We start from the raw sequence: 18,481 nt of genomic DNA, 5'->3' as shown, positions 1-18,481 counted from the left end.
TATATATATATATATATATATATATTGTACATGATATGACTGATTTATGAACACCACGCACTCCAATTAATTGGTGTGTTTTAAGTATTGGGGACCTACGACAAGGGTAGTATATCAAGTGTCTTACTGTAAGGATACTATATCAAGTGTCTTACTGTAAGGATACTATATCAAGTGTCTTACTGTAAGGATACTATATCAAGTGTCTTACTGTAAGGATGCTATATCAAGTGTCTTACTCTAAGGATAATATATCAAGTGTCTTTCTGTAAGGATAGTATATCAAGTGTCTTTCTGTAAGGATAATATATCAGGTGTCTTTCTATAATGATAGTATATTAAGTGTCTTTCTGTAAAGATAATATATCAAGTGTCTTTCTGTAAGGATAATATATCAAGTGTCTTTCTGTAAGGATAATATATTAAGTGTCTTTCTGTAAGGATAATATATCAAGTGTCTTTCTGTAAGGATAGTATATCAAGTGTCTTTCTGTAAGGATAATATATCAAGTATCTTACTGTAAGGATAATATATCAAGTGTCTTTCTGTAAGGATAATATGTCAAGTGTCTTTCTGTAAGGATAGTATATCAAGTGTCTTTCTGTAAGGATAGTATATCAAGTGTCTTTCTGTAAGGATAATATATCAAGTGTCTTTCTGTAAGGATAATATATCAAGTGTTTTTCTGTAAGGATAGTATATCAAGTGTCTTTCTGTAACGATAGTATATCAAGTGTCTTTCTGTAAGGATAGTATATCAAGTGTCTGTCTGTAAGGATAATATATCAAGTATCTTACTGAAAGGATAATATATCAAGTGTCTTTCTGTAAGGATAATATATCAAGTGTCTTTCTGTAAGGATAATATATCAAGTGTTTTTCTGTAAGGATAGTATATCAAGTGTCTTTCTGTAACGATAGTATATCAAGTGTCTTTATGTAAGGATAGTATATCAAGTATCTTTCTGTAAGGATAATATATGTAGTGTCTTCTTGTAAGTCGAATAAATATAGATATGTATGCGATATCCCAACATTGTTTTTAATTGTTTTTTGCGATATTTACTACCGCAAATAATTTATTGTAAATATTGGATTTGAAAATTTTCTGTATTTTGAATATTTTTGTTAGATATTTGAATTTAATGTAAGGTTTTCCTTCACAAAAGTGTGGTATATCATTAAATGTTGAAAATAAAAAAAAAATATGCACTGGATTATATATTAAAACATACCTGTCCTGTGGACTTATTAATTACAATTATTAACGTATAGATTTCGTTGTTGTTAAGAGTTATGGATAATATAGGCAGTTCACAAACAAAAGTCCCATTTCTTTCAGGATTTAACGAATATAATGTGAATTCTTTTAAGTCTTTTAGGGACATGTGAGTAGTGTGTTGCACGTGTTACACATTTAATGTTTGTTTTTCTTAAATAATTTCTTGTTGACGGAAGTAAATTGTGGATATGAATCAGCTGATTGTTTCTCTAACTTTTGAACACAAACTTTTTGTTTCTTCACTGCACGTGACTAACGCTAGTAGGTGCATACAAAGTTGACAACTATCATACTTTTATGGATGGCTGATCACTAAACAGGAAGCAATTACGAACAAATTTAGTTGCTGCCTTTTCAAAATATAGTCAGCTTTTACGGGGGGGGGTGGGTTACCCAGAGCAGTACGTTTCAGGAGTAAATGTGACGTCATCACTTAATGCTAAGCGACATAAACCAAAGCTGTCGTCTTAGGTTAACCAGCAAATTACATATAAAGAAAGTTCCTTATCTCTAAGGTTAACCAGCAAAATATTTATAAAAAAAATTCCTATTTCCAAAGTTAACCCCAAAAATATATATTGAGAACGGTCCCTATTCCTAAGGTTAACCACCAAACTTCTTATAAAAAATAACTCTCTTCTCAAATTTTACTTTCGTCCTAGGGAAACCATCAAAATACATAAGAAAAAATTCACACTTCTTAAATATTACTGTCAACCACCAAAATATTAATAAAGAAAGGTCTCTCTTTTTAAATTCTCATTAACATAAGTCTGTTATCTTTTTTTTTAATTAATGAAATATTTCACTCGGATCACGAACACTATATAAAATAACACTCATTTTGATATCATATTAACAGCTTCGATTCGCAACATTCTCAGCAGAACTGCCACCTGGCGAGTTGAATATTATGATGTTGTTTTCAGACTATTTATAAAGTGTCTGACACCCCTTAACAGTTGTGATCTACGGAAATATCCGCGAATCAATCTTCGTTCTTACGTTGCTGAAATAAAATAACTGTTCAAGAAAAATATTCAAGAACGATACTTGTAAGTTTTTATTGACATTATTATCGAATGTTTCCCTTCACCGTTCAATATTCTAGTAAAATAATTCCTTTTTTGTTTATGATAAAATGATATAGAAAATTTTTACACATAAGCTTATCACAATATTCTCACCTGTAACACATCACCATCCTGCCAGACAAACAAGTGAATATTCCCTTTAAAAAACCTGTAACACATCACCATCCTGCCAGACAAACAAGTGAATATTCCCTTTAAAAAACCTGTAACACATCACGATCGTACAAGACAAACAATTGAATATTCTCTTTAAAAAAACCTGTAACACATCACGATCGTACAAGACAAACAAGTGGATATTCCAGCCAGTAGGCATGACGTCACGACTCAGACAAATTTTCAACTTGAAGCCAAGTTTATCGGACTACCAATCAAGGTAACACACGTGTTTATTGATATATAGCCAGTTATTGTGCAATTTATAAGTTTTTAGATGCTTGTGAAAGGTGTGAGTGAAAACACGACATGTCCTACAAGTTGTCGAGATCCGGATGTGGAATATTCACTTCTAACATGATGCTTGTGAAAGGTGTGAGGGAAAACATGACATGTCCAACAAGTTGTCGAGATCAGGATGTGGAATATTCACTTCTAACATGATGCTTGTGAAAGGTGTGAGTGAAAACACGACATGTCCTACATGTTGTCGAGATCAGGATGTGGAATATTCACTTCTAACATGATGCTTGTGAAAGGTGTGAGTGAAAACACGACATGTCCTACATGTTGTCGAGATCCGGATGTGGAATATTCACTTCTAACATGATGCTTGTGAAAGGTGTGAGTGAAAACACGACATGTCCAACAAGTTGTCGAGATCAGGATGTGAAATATTCACTTCTAACATGATGCCTGTGAAAGGTGTGAGTGAAAACACGACATGTCCAACAAGTTGTCGAGATCCGGATGTGGAATATTCACTTCTAACATGATGCTTGTGAAAGGTGTGAGTGAAAACACAACAAGGGACCAGTTGGACTATCTCGGCTGTCCCATCGTCTAAACTAAACTAAAATCATTAAATAAATAAAAATTTTAAAACCAGCCCTTATCAGTCATATAGTTATCAAACTTTCTTTAAACTCACTTACATTTACAGCATCCACATCTGAAGGCAATCCACTCCAAAGGCCAACCACCCTGTTAGAAAAATAAAACAGTCTTAGTTGAAGATGACTCATACCTTGCCAAAGTTTATATTTGTCTCCCCTAGTCCTATTATTATCACCATTGAGTACAAAAACATGATTCATTAACACTATCAATTACTTTACAATCTTAAACATTTTTTTCAAGAGTAAACAACTTGAGAGATTTCAACCTCTCCTCGTATGACAACCCCATCCTCTCAGGCACCATTCTAGTAACCCTCCTCTGAACCCTTTCCAACAGTTTAATGTCCTTCCTAAGGAAAGGAACCCAAGACTGAACACAATACTCCAAGTGTGGCTTAACCAGCAAACTATACAATGAAATTATAATTTCTTTAGACTTGTATTCAATATTTCTGTACATACAACCTAAAATCCTATTTGCCCTACCACTAGCAACAGTACACTGCTTGGATGACTTTAAAGACTGATCAACCAGAACACCAAGATCCCTTTCTTTTATCACAGTGTTAAGGTTATTGCCATCCAAATTATACCTATAATTCAAATTATGATAACTTACATGCATTGCCTTGCATTTATTATAATAAAACCCATTTGACATATATTTGCCTAACTCACTTAATGATTTAAATCCTTTTGTAAAGCAGTAGCATCTTCTTCACAGCTAGTAACACCCAAGACCTTAATATCATCAGCAAATTTAAGTAATTTATTGACTATTCCTTCATTTATGTAATTGATGTATATCAAAACGAGCAAAGGTCCTAAGACTGAGCCCTGAACTTCATTTATAACAACCCTCTGCTTTCTTCCATCCAGCTACTATTCTATCCAATTTTATAACTTATCCCCCACACCCATAGATATAATTTTTTACAAGCCTTTATGTATGGCACCTTATCAGATGCTTTCTGAAAATCCAGATACACCAAATCTACACTCTTACCCTCATCTACATAAGCAGTAACCTTTTCAAAGAATGTCAAAAGATTTGTAAGACAAGATTTTTACCTTAGTGAAATCATGTTGACAATCCAATAAAATTCTAAACTTTGTTAAATGGCTTTGCAAGACATCTTTCGTCAGACCTTACCAAAATCTTTCCCACAACTGATGTAAGACTAATGGGTCTATAATTACTGGGACAATTTTTATCACCTCCCTTGAAAAGAGAAGTTACATTAGCTAACTTCCAATCCTCTGGTACCTGCCCACTATTCAAGGACTGACAAAAAATGGTAATAAGTGGCTCGCATACCCAATCCTTAACCTTCTTCAAAACCCTTGGGGAAACTATCTGGTTGAGGAGCCTTATTGTTTTTTAAACTTAAAATTTTTTATTTAACCAGCTCAGAATTAATCTTGTTTGATCTCGTTTCCATTTATCAATTGTTCAAAATGTGGAGTACTGCTTAAATCTTCATTAGTAAAAACCGAAGAAAAATCAAAATTTAATAACCCAGCCATCTCATAACCATCAGATACTAGTCTTCTTTTATCATCCCTCAAGGGTCCTAACCCCATCCTAACATTTTGTTTACCCTTGATGTATTTAAAGAAATCCTTACTGTTAATTTTTGTATTTTCAGCCAACCTTTTCTCATACATCCTTTTTGATGTCATAATTTCCTGTTTCACCAACATTCTTGATCTTCTATAATCTTCTAAATCTCCTGTAATACCAGTCGATCTAAATTTCTTAAATTTGTGATGCTTTTCTTTAATTTTATTTCTTAAACTCTTTGTAAGTCAACCTGGTTTTTTACTTGCAGCTACCCTTTTCTTTTTATAAGTTGACAGCTGCCAGAACCATGTACTTGAGATGATGAAATTATTAAGACAATATTTAGAGAAAAGAAAAAATTAAAAGAAAGAGAGACAGTAATTTAAGGGTAGAGTTAAAAGAATGAGGCCTACTATTTAAAGAAGAATTAAAATCAAAAGTAAATATAATTAAAGACAAAATTTATGAAACTGTTAGAGGTGTAAAGGAAGATTACAACAATAAGATTAAAGAAGTGTGAAAAGACTGTAATAACATAATTAACAAAATCAAAAGTGAAATAAAAAAATGACTAATGAGATAGGAAAGAACAGAGAATGAATTATTAATTACAAAGATCAAGCCAGCAATGTCTCTTTCTGTATTGGTTCAAAAGTTCTAACTGAAAACACCATCTAACAAAATATGGAATACGTGAACTTATTTGATCAACATCTGTTGTCACTATTACTGTTATTGTGCCAGCACTGTTAGTGGAGGACTTTCCTGGACTACTCTGACCTTGACAAACAGTAAGAGGTGATCATTTTGATGTTTACGATATTATCCTGGGGATTGACAGGATAACGATCTGATTTCTTTTGCTGTATTCTGCAAAACAATAGGATAAAAGAATACAAGTTTAAGATTATGACAAGCAAAGCTCAAGTAAACAAATGTTTTTTTTTCTAACAAGATGGTTGACTTAATCAAATAAGCTTGACACAGCAGTAGAGGAGGCTGGTATCTCACAAGAGCTTAGTAGGGGAATCAATGAAAATAATGTTGTTTTTTTTCCCTCAAAAATAGTATAACTAAATATAACATAATATAACTATGTCCTCAAAAACTAATACTGGCATGTCCTATAATGAAAAAGTAAGAACCAGATTTAAACTACAAAGCTATTTCTTTGGTGTGGTTATATCAATGTATGCATATTAACCATACAAATAATTTGGTGCTCTTGAAATTTTGCTACCTTGGGTGATACCATTACCTGCTCTGGCCCATGAATTAACAACATTGATTAGGTTATTTCGATCAAAATTATACTTACAATTTGAATTATGATAACTGACATGTATTACTTTGCATTTATTATAATAATCATCTGCCAGTTGTTTGTCCAAATGATCTAAATCCTGTAAATTAGCAGCATCTTTCCTACAGGCAGCAACACCCGAGATTTTTAACTTTGGCAAACTTTAAGTCATTGACCATTTCTTCATCTTTGTTATTTGATGTAACTCAGAGAAAAGGTTCAAACAGTTATCCCTATGGTACCCCAGTTTTGACATTAAACCAGTTTGACTGAACTCTGTTACATAAACCATTGCTTCCTTCCATCCAACCTTTTGTGATTCAATGAGCCAACTTTCCCTCACTCCTTGAATAGAGGGCAGGTGCCAGATAATTGGTAATTGGTTAATTTTAATTCCTGTTTTCTAAAGAAGTCCCAGAAATTATAGGCCTATTAATCTTACATCAGTAGTGTGCAAAGTTTTATGAACATATGATAGAATATGCTTAACAAAGCCATCTAACAAAATTTTTAATTTTGTTAAATGGTCAGCATGGTTTCACTATGAGGAAAATCTTGACTTACTAATTTTGTTAAATAGTTAGCATAGTTTCACTATGGGGAAAATCTTGACTTACTAATCTTTTTGACATCCTTTGAATGGGTTACTGCTTATGATGAGGCATAGGTGTGAATTGGTGTATTTAGATTTTCAGAAAGCATATGACAAGGTGCCACATAAAAGGCTTGCTAAAAATATCTTTATAGGTGTGTGTGGGATACGTTGAATCAATGGACAGAAAACTGACTATGAAAAAAAGCAGAGGGTTGTTATTGACAGAGTGATGATATTAAGGTTTAGGATATTACTGGCTTCGAGGAGAATGCTGCTACTTTACAAAATGATTTGGATTATTTGGTGAGTTGGGTGAATAAATGTCAGATGACTTTATAATAAATGCAAGCTAATGCATATGGAATATCATAATTTGAAATATGAGGTGTTTAAGATTGTTAAGGGAACTGATAGTTTTGATGCATCATCTTTTTTCATAATTAGTGGTGAGAATGGTATGACTAAGAGACGGATGTATATTTTGGTAGGGTCACCTTAAGATAGTGTTATTTTATGGAGATGACCATATTTGCCCCAGTAATTATAGGCTTATTATTGTTACACCAGTGGTGGGAAAAGGTTTTGAAGTCCGATAAAAGAGGCTTTGCAAAGTCATTTAACAAAGTTAAGAACCAGGATATTCAGTTCATGATTCCTTGCAGTTTCAATATTATGTGTGTAGGTTTCCTGTTGTAGTAACATAATATTTGAGGGACAACAAAGGACTCTTTGACCCATCATGGCTCTTCTATTCATTTTTTTCAAATACATGTCTGCATATATATATCAAGCCCAAGTAGTCATCAAGCCCTCTTAAACTCTCCCAGTCCTGTTATATCTACCATGTCTGAAGCTTACTAACTTTTAAAATCTTATATCTGTGTCCCTTATTTCTACTGTTATTACTGTTAAACCTACAAATAAATTATGTATCATCTTACTTATTCCCTTTATAATCTTGGACATTAGTCAGATTCCCTCTTAACTTTTTTTTCTAAAAAAACGAATTTAATGACCTTAGCCTCTACTTCTTGTTGTTGTGTCTGCCTAGCCCTATATAGTTTCCATCCAGTGCTACACACATCTGATTGCATGTTCATTAGCTACAGTAAGGTCTTTTGCTGTGAAAGAGACCTGAAGTTGTGGGAAGATGAGTAGATGTTGCACCATCTGCCTCTCACCACATTCATAGCAACAGGTCTGTTGGAATACATCATTTTTATCGTGTTTGCCCTAGACTTGCTGACCTGACAATTGAGGGCTTTCCATATGCTCCAACCAATTTTCTCTTCTCTGGGTAGATGCTCAGCTGGTGTATGCCAGTGTCCAGTGGTTCAGTTGAACTGCAGAATCTATTTCATGATCGCAGATGCTTCTTTACTTCCACATGGCCATATAGAAGATGTATACTGTCTTATGTCTGCCAAGTTTGCTATGTTCTACTGGCAACTGCTCTCCTGATGTCTGGTGGGGCAACTTCAGCCACCACATACGGGCTGTTTTTTTTGGTTGATTTTGGGCAGCCTCTGATGATTCAGTAACTATCGTAGAACTTGGAGTCAAGAATTTTGTCATGAGTTGAATTGTTCTAAACTGGGCAGGCATACTCAGCACAGGATCTTAACCTGTTCCCCTACGGCTGCCCTTCCATCCTAATAGCCATAATTTGAATCCTTTCCAACAACTCGGTGTCAGTCTTAAAGTAAGGAGTGCAAGACTGAACATAATACTCTAAATGAGGCCTAACCAGAGAGTTGTACAAAGAAACAATAATCTCTTTTAACTCATATTTAGTACTCCTGTAGATACAATAAATAATCTTATTTGTTTTTCCAATGGCAACAACACACTTCCTGGAAAGCACGAGAGTCTGTTCGACCAAAATATCAACATACTTTTCTTTTAGAACACTATTGAATTGATTTCTAATTTTCACCAAGGTGATAATTATAGTTCATATTAAGGTAGCCTACATATATTATCTTGACTTAGTATAACTAAATTAAATCTGCCATTTATATGCAAATGATCCAAATCCCTTTGTAAAATAACAACATTCTTTTTGCAGCTAACTAAAGTGTGATCTTTAATGTTATCAGCAAAGTTGATTAGTTTTTTTTACCATTCCCTAATCAATATTGTTGACATGCATATCAAAAAGTACCATTCTTACAGTTCCAGTCTAAAGTGATGTACTAAATTAATATCAACCCTTTGCTTCCTCTCCTCTAATTGAACATTAATCAATTGATCCATCTTATCCCCTGACCCACACAAATAATTTTCTTTATTTGTATTTTGTGAGGCACTTTGTTGAAAGCCTTTTGGAAATGGATTGTATTAATTAACTTGGAACTGGTATACACATTTATTGAAGTTAGTAGTGAAATGCAAAATTTGTTTGTAGAATTTACTGGTTGGATGTGAAGTTAGAGGCTATCCTAAGTAGAGTAGAGGCATTAGATAAAGAGAAGGATAACTAGGAAATAGCAGCAAGATTCCAAAAAAATTACTTTTTTTACATGCAAAGGTAATACAGTAGGTAATAATAGCTTTTAGGATGTTAGAAACATTACTAGGACTAGAAATATTGGATTTAATTGTAATGAGAAGATTTTGTGCAGATGAGGAATGACTGGAGAGAAGCAAAGCAAAAGGGACAGGTAGGGATGGGAGTGATAAACATAATGAGCTTATAGTTATAGGCAATTATTTAGTATGTCATGTAGATAGGATAGTCTGTGGGGTAAATTAGGGAAAATAATTCAGTTATACTACCCAGGAGCATGGCTCACGTGCACTCATGTTACTGTATCAAATGACATAAAGGTGATCTTTAGTCTTTACAAAGTGACCTATCTTGGCTGTGTTTTAGTTGACTAGTATTTTCTAAAATACAGTCACATTTCAGTTATTATACGTTATATATGTGTATAGATTATTGCTATTTTGAAATAAGTTCTTAGTTATTTTTACTAAAACATAGAACAGAAAATAAAGACGTACAGAAAACAATTATTTCTTCTAGTTACAACTTTTGTACTTGGTTGCTGCTTGATGTAGGTTGATAAGCCTTTTAAAATTTTAGACATGGAGGATATGAAACAAAATATTTTTTAGGGTTTATATATACTTTTGAGTGACAAAAATCGTAAATTACTACATCAATACCATAGAATTGTACTATAATTTATCAAACTTAGTAACTAAGCTGTATTTGGGTATAAAATATATGAAATTTTGAGCAGACTAAAGACACAACCTACGTCATTGAAGTATTGGTTCAAAAGAAAGAAATAGTGTTAGGTACATTAGAAAGGCTGAGAAAACCACTAGGGGGACATTCTGAGCTTCTGATTGGTTATTCATTTCATATATAGAAGTAAGTGTATAAAAGGGAGTATTTCCAAAAATGGAAAGAGGTGAGTGGGGTGCCACTGTGTTTGATTTATTACGTGAGTAATATCTTAGCAAACAGAAAAGATAAGACTTTCTTGTCTTATATTCTCACTTGTCAATATCTGTAATTTGAGTTTCTAATTCGTATGAAACTATAGACTTAGTATTTTGACTTCACAAATATCTAATTTGAACCAGTGCTGCATTCAACATACCAAGTGACACACAAGAATTGATGTTTATTTGTTTTTTTAATATTTACTTTTAAAGTAAATTGAGTTATGTATAGTTCTAAAATTTGAATTATAATCTACAGTTTGATACCAAACTTATTTTCATAAATTCTTTAAATAATAATTCAATAAAATTTTGAATGCGATTTTACAAACAAAATTACATGGCCTGTCTTGAAAGGGTTAAACTTCTTTACTAGGCTATTTGATCAGAGATTGTTAGTCTTCATCATGGTGGGACATCGTGCTAGCAAAATTCACCTTTTGCCTTTTTCACTGTGGTTCCATCTTTTCTTTCTCTGTTTTCTACCTTCTGCCTCCATCTGTTTCCTCTTCCAGTTCATTTTCCTTATTGGAACCATCTTCTGGTTCTTTACACTCTTACCAAGATCCAATTTGAACCCTTGACCACTTGTTCCTTCTCTTATCTTTTCTTGTAGGCCTCTTTCCTTCTCCTTCAGGCTTGAGGTCATTGCCATTCCATTATTCCTTATATGCCTCCCATACTCTGTTTGACAAATCTTACTCCCCATTTTTTCCCTGACCACTCTTTCTTTACCCACACATGGTTGGCTTCAGAAGGAGACAGGTCCTTTTCTCTTGTTCATTTTCTGCCTATAATGATCATTCTGACTTTTGTCAATTCTTATGCTCTGTTCAAATAATCTGGTGTTGCTCAACATGCATGACTTTCTTTTTGGATGCCTGCAATGTCTTATTATTCTATTTGCTCCAGCACATCCACGAAATAAATGTTGGATTTTAGCTACTGTGTGCATAGAGTAAGTGGATTGTTTTGTAAGTTAATATTTTCCTTACCTGAAAATAGATTTCCCATAGATACTTACTTTTTACACACATTTCCACCTTATCTTCCCACTACTAGTGCTTATTTCATCTAAGAGTGAAGTTAATTTCAAGTGTAAGTGCTTTTGGGGATCTACTGTGCATGGAGGATGTATCGTCTTCTTATAGGTGGAGGGCTATTGCTACATGATGGTTAAAAGTCTCAATGACAGGCATGAGGGAAATAGCTACTGCCTGCAGAGAGGTAAATATGTATCAGAAATACATTTTCAGGTGAGGAAAATGTTAACATTAATAGTAAGGACTTCTTTAAATGAGGGTAAGCAAAATCTTAGGATGAGAGTAAGGACTTTGAGGGATGATACAGGAAAGCTCCTATCTGGTGATTATAAGTTATCTGGGTTATTTAATTCTAAGTTTCATTACAATTTTCCATGAATGAAGATTAAATAATACTCCTCCTCATGAACAGTTGCTAGATCGAAATGAGATTGAAGAAGGTAGTCACATTAGTTTTGAGCTTGTTAAGAAAAACATTGGGAAGTTAAAAGAATGATAAAGCTCTTAGGCCACATAGTATTTCCCCAACAGTTTTGAAGGGGTTAAGGGTTGGATATATAACCCTCTTGTTACTATTTTTTTCTGGAAATCCTTGAAAAGTGAACATGTGCCAAAAGATTGGAACTTGGCTAATCTTACTCCTTTTCAAGGGACATGAAACAAATTGTCCTGATAATTGTGTTTGTTAGTCTTAAATCAGTGGTAGGAAAGGTTTTAGAAAGCCTGATAAAAGATGCTTCAAAGTTTGAAATTGTGTTGGACAGTCAACATGGATTAAATAAGGGAAAATCTTGCCTAACTGAGCATTTGATATCCTTTGAGCAGGTTAATGCTTATGTAGATGAGGGCACAGGTATGGATTTAGTGTAGTTGAATTTTCAGAAAGTATTTGGTAAAGTGCCATAAAAAAGGCTTTTTAAGAGAAAATTCTGTCTGTAAGTGTGGGGGATAGTTTGTATTATTGGATATAAAAGAGACTAACAGAAGAAAGCAGAGTATTGTTAGAAATAGAGTAAAGCTGGATTAATGTTGCTAGAGGAGTACCTCAAAGCTAATTGTTCGGGCCTTTGCTCTTTTTGATTTAGATCAATAGCATAAATGAAGGAATAATCAATAAAGTATTTACATTTGCTGATGATGATAGTTGTTTTTTGTGTGTGTGTGTGTGTGTGTGTGTGTTGCTGCCTGTGATGAGGATTCTGCTGCATTATAAAAGTATTTGGATTATTTGGTGAGTTTGGCAAATAAATGGCAGACAGCTTTTAAGAATAATAAAATAAATAAATGCAAATTGGATATTATAATTTAAATTAACTATAATTTTGATGGAGATAACCTTAACAGTGTTATGGAGGAAAAGGATCTTGGTGTTCTGGGTGATCAGCCTCTTAAGCCATCCAAGCAGTGTATGCTTGCTAGTGGCAGGAAAAATAAGACTAGGTTGTATCTACACAAATATTGAATAGGAGTCTAAAAAGGCTATAATTTCACTGTATTGATCACTGTTAGATCATATTTGAAATATTGTGTTCAGTCATGCATTTTTTTACTTTAGGAAGAGCATTGAATTGTTGGAAAGGGTTCAGAAGATGGCTACTAGGATGGTACTTGAGATGAAAAAGTTTTCATATGAGGACAGTTTAAGATCTTTGAAAGTGTTTTTTGTTTAAAGAAGAGTTAGAGGGGTTCTGATTGAGGTGTTTAAGACTGTTAAGGAAAATGATAGTGTTGATGTATCATTTTTATTCAGATATATTGATGAGATTAGTAGAACTAGAACACAATTATGTTTTTCAGGGTAGGAATTTTTCAGTTAAGACAGTTTTATTTTGTAGCAGTTTAGTTTAGTGGATGGGATAACCTAGATAAACCAACAAATCTCTTGTTGTCCTTAAAGGATATATATATCAGGCATTGACAAAGATTTTCAGATCTAGGAGCCAGCCCAAAAACTCAGGAGCCAGGTGTGCCTAACCTAACTTCACAACTGTATGTACCAGGAAATGTATATTTATTTACTTTCACTGGAAGGAATGCATGCTAACGATCATGTGATATCACCAATCACTTGATAGTATTGCCTGAACTAACTGCCATTGGTCCCATCTGAGTCTAAACATGTGCACTGTTTGGTTAAATTGAGAGAAAGAAGAAAAACAAAATGGCACAAAATTAGTAACGTGTTGTGCAACTGCAGCACTTCATTCCTGGAAAAGCATGAAGAAGTGCTGAATCTGCCATTAAGATCAAGATCCTAGAAACAAAGTTCAATTTAGGACTAAAAAAATTCGAAAATAGTTCCAGACTTCCAAGAGTCCAGAACCATTCTAGATTCAAGTTCTATTTAGCATAGCCCTATGCAAGAATAAAATGGGAGAAAATACTATGAAACTTTTAATCGCCACGGCCACCTGGACCTAGGATTTGTCGAGGCCTGATGTACATGTACATATATGTATGAAACAGTATACAACTATTAACATTTTTTCTATTATTACACCAGTATTGAATAATGAATTTTTAAAAAATTATGTGTTGGAATCTGGATCATTGGAATAAATATGTTAGATTTTTCATACCATTGTCTTTAGCATAAGAAATAATTTCAATGTTTTTTTGGTTTTTCTCATATATATATATATTCACAGGAATGGCAGGCCATTTTCGCTACTCAGTATGGGACCCTTTTCTGATTATTGCCCAGATGATAACAATGCAATGTATATTCTACTCATGTCTTGGATTATGTATCTTTCTGGTAAATGTTATCTCTGGTGATAATCACTCCTTGGACCAGATTTATTTATATCAGGTATGATTTCAGAGCTGTAGACATAAAAAATATGGTTGCTTTTTCGTTGTTCTATTTTGTCAATTAAGTTTTTCAATACAAATTCATTGCACTTACTAGATCTTATCTCACATATACATGGTAGTAGCCCATTTGGCTACTGACTCTGAAATTTGAGTAGCCAAAATATAAAACAAAAAGCCAGTGCCAAATGAACTTCATTCATCACCGGCATCTTTTACTGTAGTAAAACTAATTCAATTTTAAGATTTTATGCAGTCTGTGCATAAAAATGCATTCTCTTCTTGCTTCGTATTCTGAGCATGAATATATTTTGAACCATCCAGCTTGAATATGATGGTTGTCTTTAAATACTTTTTGACAATACATTTACACATACATCTCACATTCCAAAACACACTTATCTTCCCTCACACTTTAGCTTTATCCTGATGAAAGTTTCTCTTCTCTGCCCATCTAAGCATTGGTATGAATTATACCTTACTTCCTCCAGTCTTTATACCTCATTACATTGCCCATAGCTATTCTAATCTTGTGCACTCTATACCAACTCTGTAGATAAGATCCACAGTATTACTTCTTATTCACTTTTTCTTGATGGTGGTCTTATGTGATTACTGCAGGTTTATCTTTAGCATTATTACTGCATTTTTGAGACAGTTTTTTGGAAATATTTTTCAGATATGAATACACACATTATTGGATCAGCATGCCTTGGTTTTCCATCACCCCAATTGACTGGAGAACCCTTATTTGGACTCTCAGAGGTTAGATCCTTTTCTTCGTATTCGGGGCTCTAGACAAAATGTCACATTTCACCTTAATCAATCTCAGTTTTTGAGAATTCGTCTGTCACTTACAACACTTTTACATTTTTATCATCTTTGAAACTGTTGTCTGAGACTTATCACAGATCTCCTGTACAATTTTCAGAGGATCTTAGTTAATTATTGATTTCTGCTTTGGCCAGGTTATTGGCTTCTGCTCTCTTCTTGGTATCTTCATTTCTTTGTTGTTGGAATCTTTTGGAGAGAGATGCCTTGCTAGATGGAGTTTGCCTTCCTGCTTCAGCCCTTAGAGATCTTAGAGAAGCTCCTTTTCTCAAGCAGTCAATTTTTGCTGGTATTCCTGATTCCATGGAATCTCAAGTGGATGTTGCCCATCTCCACTCTTCCATTTCTACCCTGGCTGCCCAGGATGGTTTTCTGCATCTTCCGTTTGAGTAGCCAGACCTCAGGCTTTGGTACCACAATTCACTGGAACACAAGGGCAATTCTGAACTTACCAGTGAGTATCCTCCTCTAGGGTGGAGTGCAGACTTTGTTGTCAGTGACTACCTTATAGGATCAGTTCTTATGGAGTCTCGACTCAGAGGGTTCATGTCAGTATGGGAGATCTTCATCACTGATCATTGGGTCATTCAACTTCTCAAGAGAGGATTGGTCATTCAGTTCACGTCTCCTCTTCCATTGTCTTTTATACCGATTGGCTTTCCACTCCCCAAGGACCCTCTTACATCTAGCTGTTGAGCTATAGAGCAAGTCAACTCCCCTCTTGAGGGTTTTTATTCCTGGCTGTTTGTAGTACTGAAAAAGATGGGTGATTGGTGACCTGCCATCTTCCTTTCTTGTCTCAGTCGCTTCCTCCAGCCTTCTTGGTTTACAACAGAGTTGTTTCTTTCTCTTCAGTGGCTCCTTTCACCTGGTCTGTGGATAACAAAATTCGATGTCACTGATGCCTACCTTCATATTCCAATTACATAGTCTTCCTGGTGTTATCTCTATTTCGTGCACAACAACAACCATATTTTTCAGCTTCATGCTCTTCCAATTGGCTTCACATCTGCCCCATACGTTTTTTGCTGGATATGCAAGTCCTTTTCCTATCATCTTCATTCATTGGGCATTCACACTCACTATTACATCGATGACTGACTTCTTCTCACCCCTTCCTGCCACTTGGCAGAACTTCACACCCAAAATCTGTTATCAGAAGCTGTGAGGAATGGGTTTCTAATCAGAAAGGAGAAGTCTATTCACACAGTACCTCGTCCATTTAGGGGGGGGGGGGGTCAATTCCAGACTAACCTTCTCCTTTACACATTCAGGCCATGAATAGGGTAATTTTTCAAATACAGTTGACTCCTTCTCCAACAGCATGTGCAGTTTTATCTCTTATGTAGATGTGAGCATCCTTGGAATCACTCATTCCTTTAGTTCAGGCTCACATTGTGTACCCTCCAGTAGTCATCAAGGATCCAGTAAAACATATGTACAGATACAGTGGTCCTGTCAGCTGCCAATTTGCAAGATCTTGGCTGGTGGTTGGACTGGGACAACACAACAGTAAGGTCCCTCTACCGCACCCTCATCCAGAGATACCTCTTTTCAGAGATGCTTTTCTCCAGGGTTGTGGTGCTTGTATAGAGAATATGGAATTCAACAGCCTTTGGACAGAAGAGGAAACATTTCCCCATATTAATCTATTACAACTTCTAGCAGTTTGATGAGCTGTGACTCAAGTTCTTGAATTGTTGTGAGGGAAGGTGGTAAGGCTTCCTTCAGACAATTCCACAGTCATCTCGTACATTTCAAAGCAAAGGGTCATTCACTCCATATCTTTATTCTTTTGCACATTGGATCTTCTCTTTTGGGTAAACAAACATCAGATCATTCTCCTTGCTTGTCATGTTTGAGGTGTAATGAATTTAGTGGCTGACCAGTTATCTTGTCCCAACAAAACTCTTTCCATGGAATATATGCTTCATTCTCAATTTTTTCGTTGGATCTACACATGTCTCGGAATGCCTGAGATTAATGCTTTTACCACATGCTGGAATGTTCAGCTCCCTTTCTTTGTGCTTCATGTTCACGGGACTCTTTACCATTCCACTTATGTTCTGTTGTATCCAGACAGATCTTTTCTACCCAAAACTTCAGCAGCCATAGAAGGAGATAAGGCTTTCTCTCCTGTTCATCTTCCCTCCATTTCACATTTATACAACTGCTTGGATCCGGATCATCTTTTATGCCCAATTTGGGCTCCAATGTTATGTGACATGCATTGAAGTATTTTGGGTCTCACATCCCCATTGGGACCCTACTGTGTCAAGTGACTTATCACCTATCACATTGATGGATTGAATTTGTCAATTGATTGATATGGCTTACTCTGGACTTTCATTGGAAAAGCGGAGACTTTCTCGGGTCTCATCTCATCAAGTTCGACATATTTCAACGCCTCTGGCAACTCTGTCATTGGGCCAACACTAGATATGTGGACTACATTTAACATCTTTATATCTCACTGTTTACATGATTTAGTGGGTTTTGGCTATCCCCACCCCCCTCCTCATGGCTATTCTACATGTCTCGGCTCGACTGTGGGAGAGGTGGATGTCTTCATTTCTTCTGTGTTATTCTATTCCTTTTCAGGGACTTTCTTGTCATTATAATTTGGATCCCACTCAGTAGTGAGTGTTGCATGGTCAGGTATGTTTTTTTTTCAAATCTGCACTAGCTACCATTAGACTAATAGATAAAATTCCTGGTAGCAACAAGCTCTGTTGAGATAGGGTGTTCCATAAGACCACCTTAGTACTTATTAGGTGGTACACAAGTATTCAGTACCATATATAACATACAATACTGGACAGCTACTCATGGACTATCGTGAGTAAAGCATAAGGGGATTTTTCCCATCCCTGCTGAATCCTGGATTGAATAAATTGGGATAGTTTGCTTTTCAAAATAAGGAATGAGGTTCGCCTATTGCACTGTCTCCAGAGCATTACTCCTTGGGACTCCCCAATGCAAATTCTCCCCCTATTTCACCATAGTGGAGCACGGGAGTCCTTACCACTCCCAGTTTCCAGTTGCTGGAGTTGTGGACAGAGGTCTGTTCCTCCTGGGTGATGTTTCAACATTTTATTCCACTCCAGGAGAAAAGAGGGCAAAGCTAGATACCCTGCCACCTATAGCTCTGGATGGTTTTTCCAAATGTCTGGAGGGAGCAGGACCAGCCTACGTGGGAGCATCTTTGTAATTCCGGTGCAGAGATGACACTTCGCTATCCAGTTGTGTTGAGCATGGCCCTTCTTTTTGGTTGTTATATTACTTTCCATGATCATGGAAGAGGATCCTCAAGTCTTTGTAATTCCACATGCAGAACATCAAGTCTTTAAGCCATTGGTTGAACTTTGTTTGTTGCACATTCTCCTTGTAACTTTGGGCAGTGGTGTTGCTTTGCCTCTCGGGGGGGGGGGGGGAAAATTTTA

General features: G+C 35.3%; 2 protein-coding genes across 8 annotated transcripts in view; one reads left to right on the top strand and one right to left on the bottom strand.

Annotated features, from left to right (window-relative positions):
* The window catches only part of LOC106464140 (valacyclovir hydrolase-like), an 84,871-nt gene extending 73,812 nt beyond the window's left edge, over nt 1-11,059 (bottom strand). The window contains exons 1-2 of the mRNA XM_013924249.2: nt 10,788-11,059; nt 5,815-5,866 (exon numbers count right to left, since the gene is read on the bottom strand). Of these exons, the coding sequence (XP_013779703.2) occupies nt 5,815-5,866; nt 10,788-11,059 (324 nt within the window). The remainder of the gene's footprint in view (nt 1-5,814; nt 5,867-10,787) is intronic.
* Nucleotides 1-18,481, top strand: part of LOC106464139 (protein SYS1 homolog) — a 57,091-nt gene that overhangs the window by 24,526 nt on the left and 14,084 nt on the right. For 5 of the 7 annotated variants that reach the window (XM_022391820.1, XM_022391818.1, XM_013924248.2 and 2 more), the window contains exon 2: nt 14,042-14,205. In XM_022391820.1, coding sequence (XP_022247528.1) covers nt 14,044-14,205 — 162 coding nt within the window. In that variant the 5' untranslated portion in view covers nt 14,042-14,043. Of the gene's footprint in view, nt 1-7,067; nt 7,198-12,618; nt 12,625-14,041; nt 14,206-18,481 lie in introns of those variants that run through there. The other 2 variants (XM_022391816.1, XM_022391817.1) reach the window with 2 other exon arrangements.

Source organism: Limulus polyphemus, unplaced genomic scaffold (assembly GCF_000517525.1).
Source record: "Limulus polyphemus unplaced genomic scaffold, Limulus_polyphemus-2.1.2 Scaffold1568, whole genome shotgun sequence".
Classification (NCBI taxonomy): domain Eukaryota; kingdom Metazoa; phylum Arthropoda; class Merostomata; order Xiphosura; family Limulidae; genus Limulus; species Limulus polyphemus.
The sequence above is the reverse complement of the archived record's forward strand: the minus strand, read 5'-3'. Positions and strand labels throughout refer to the sequence as shown.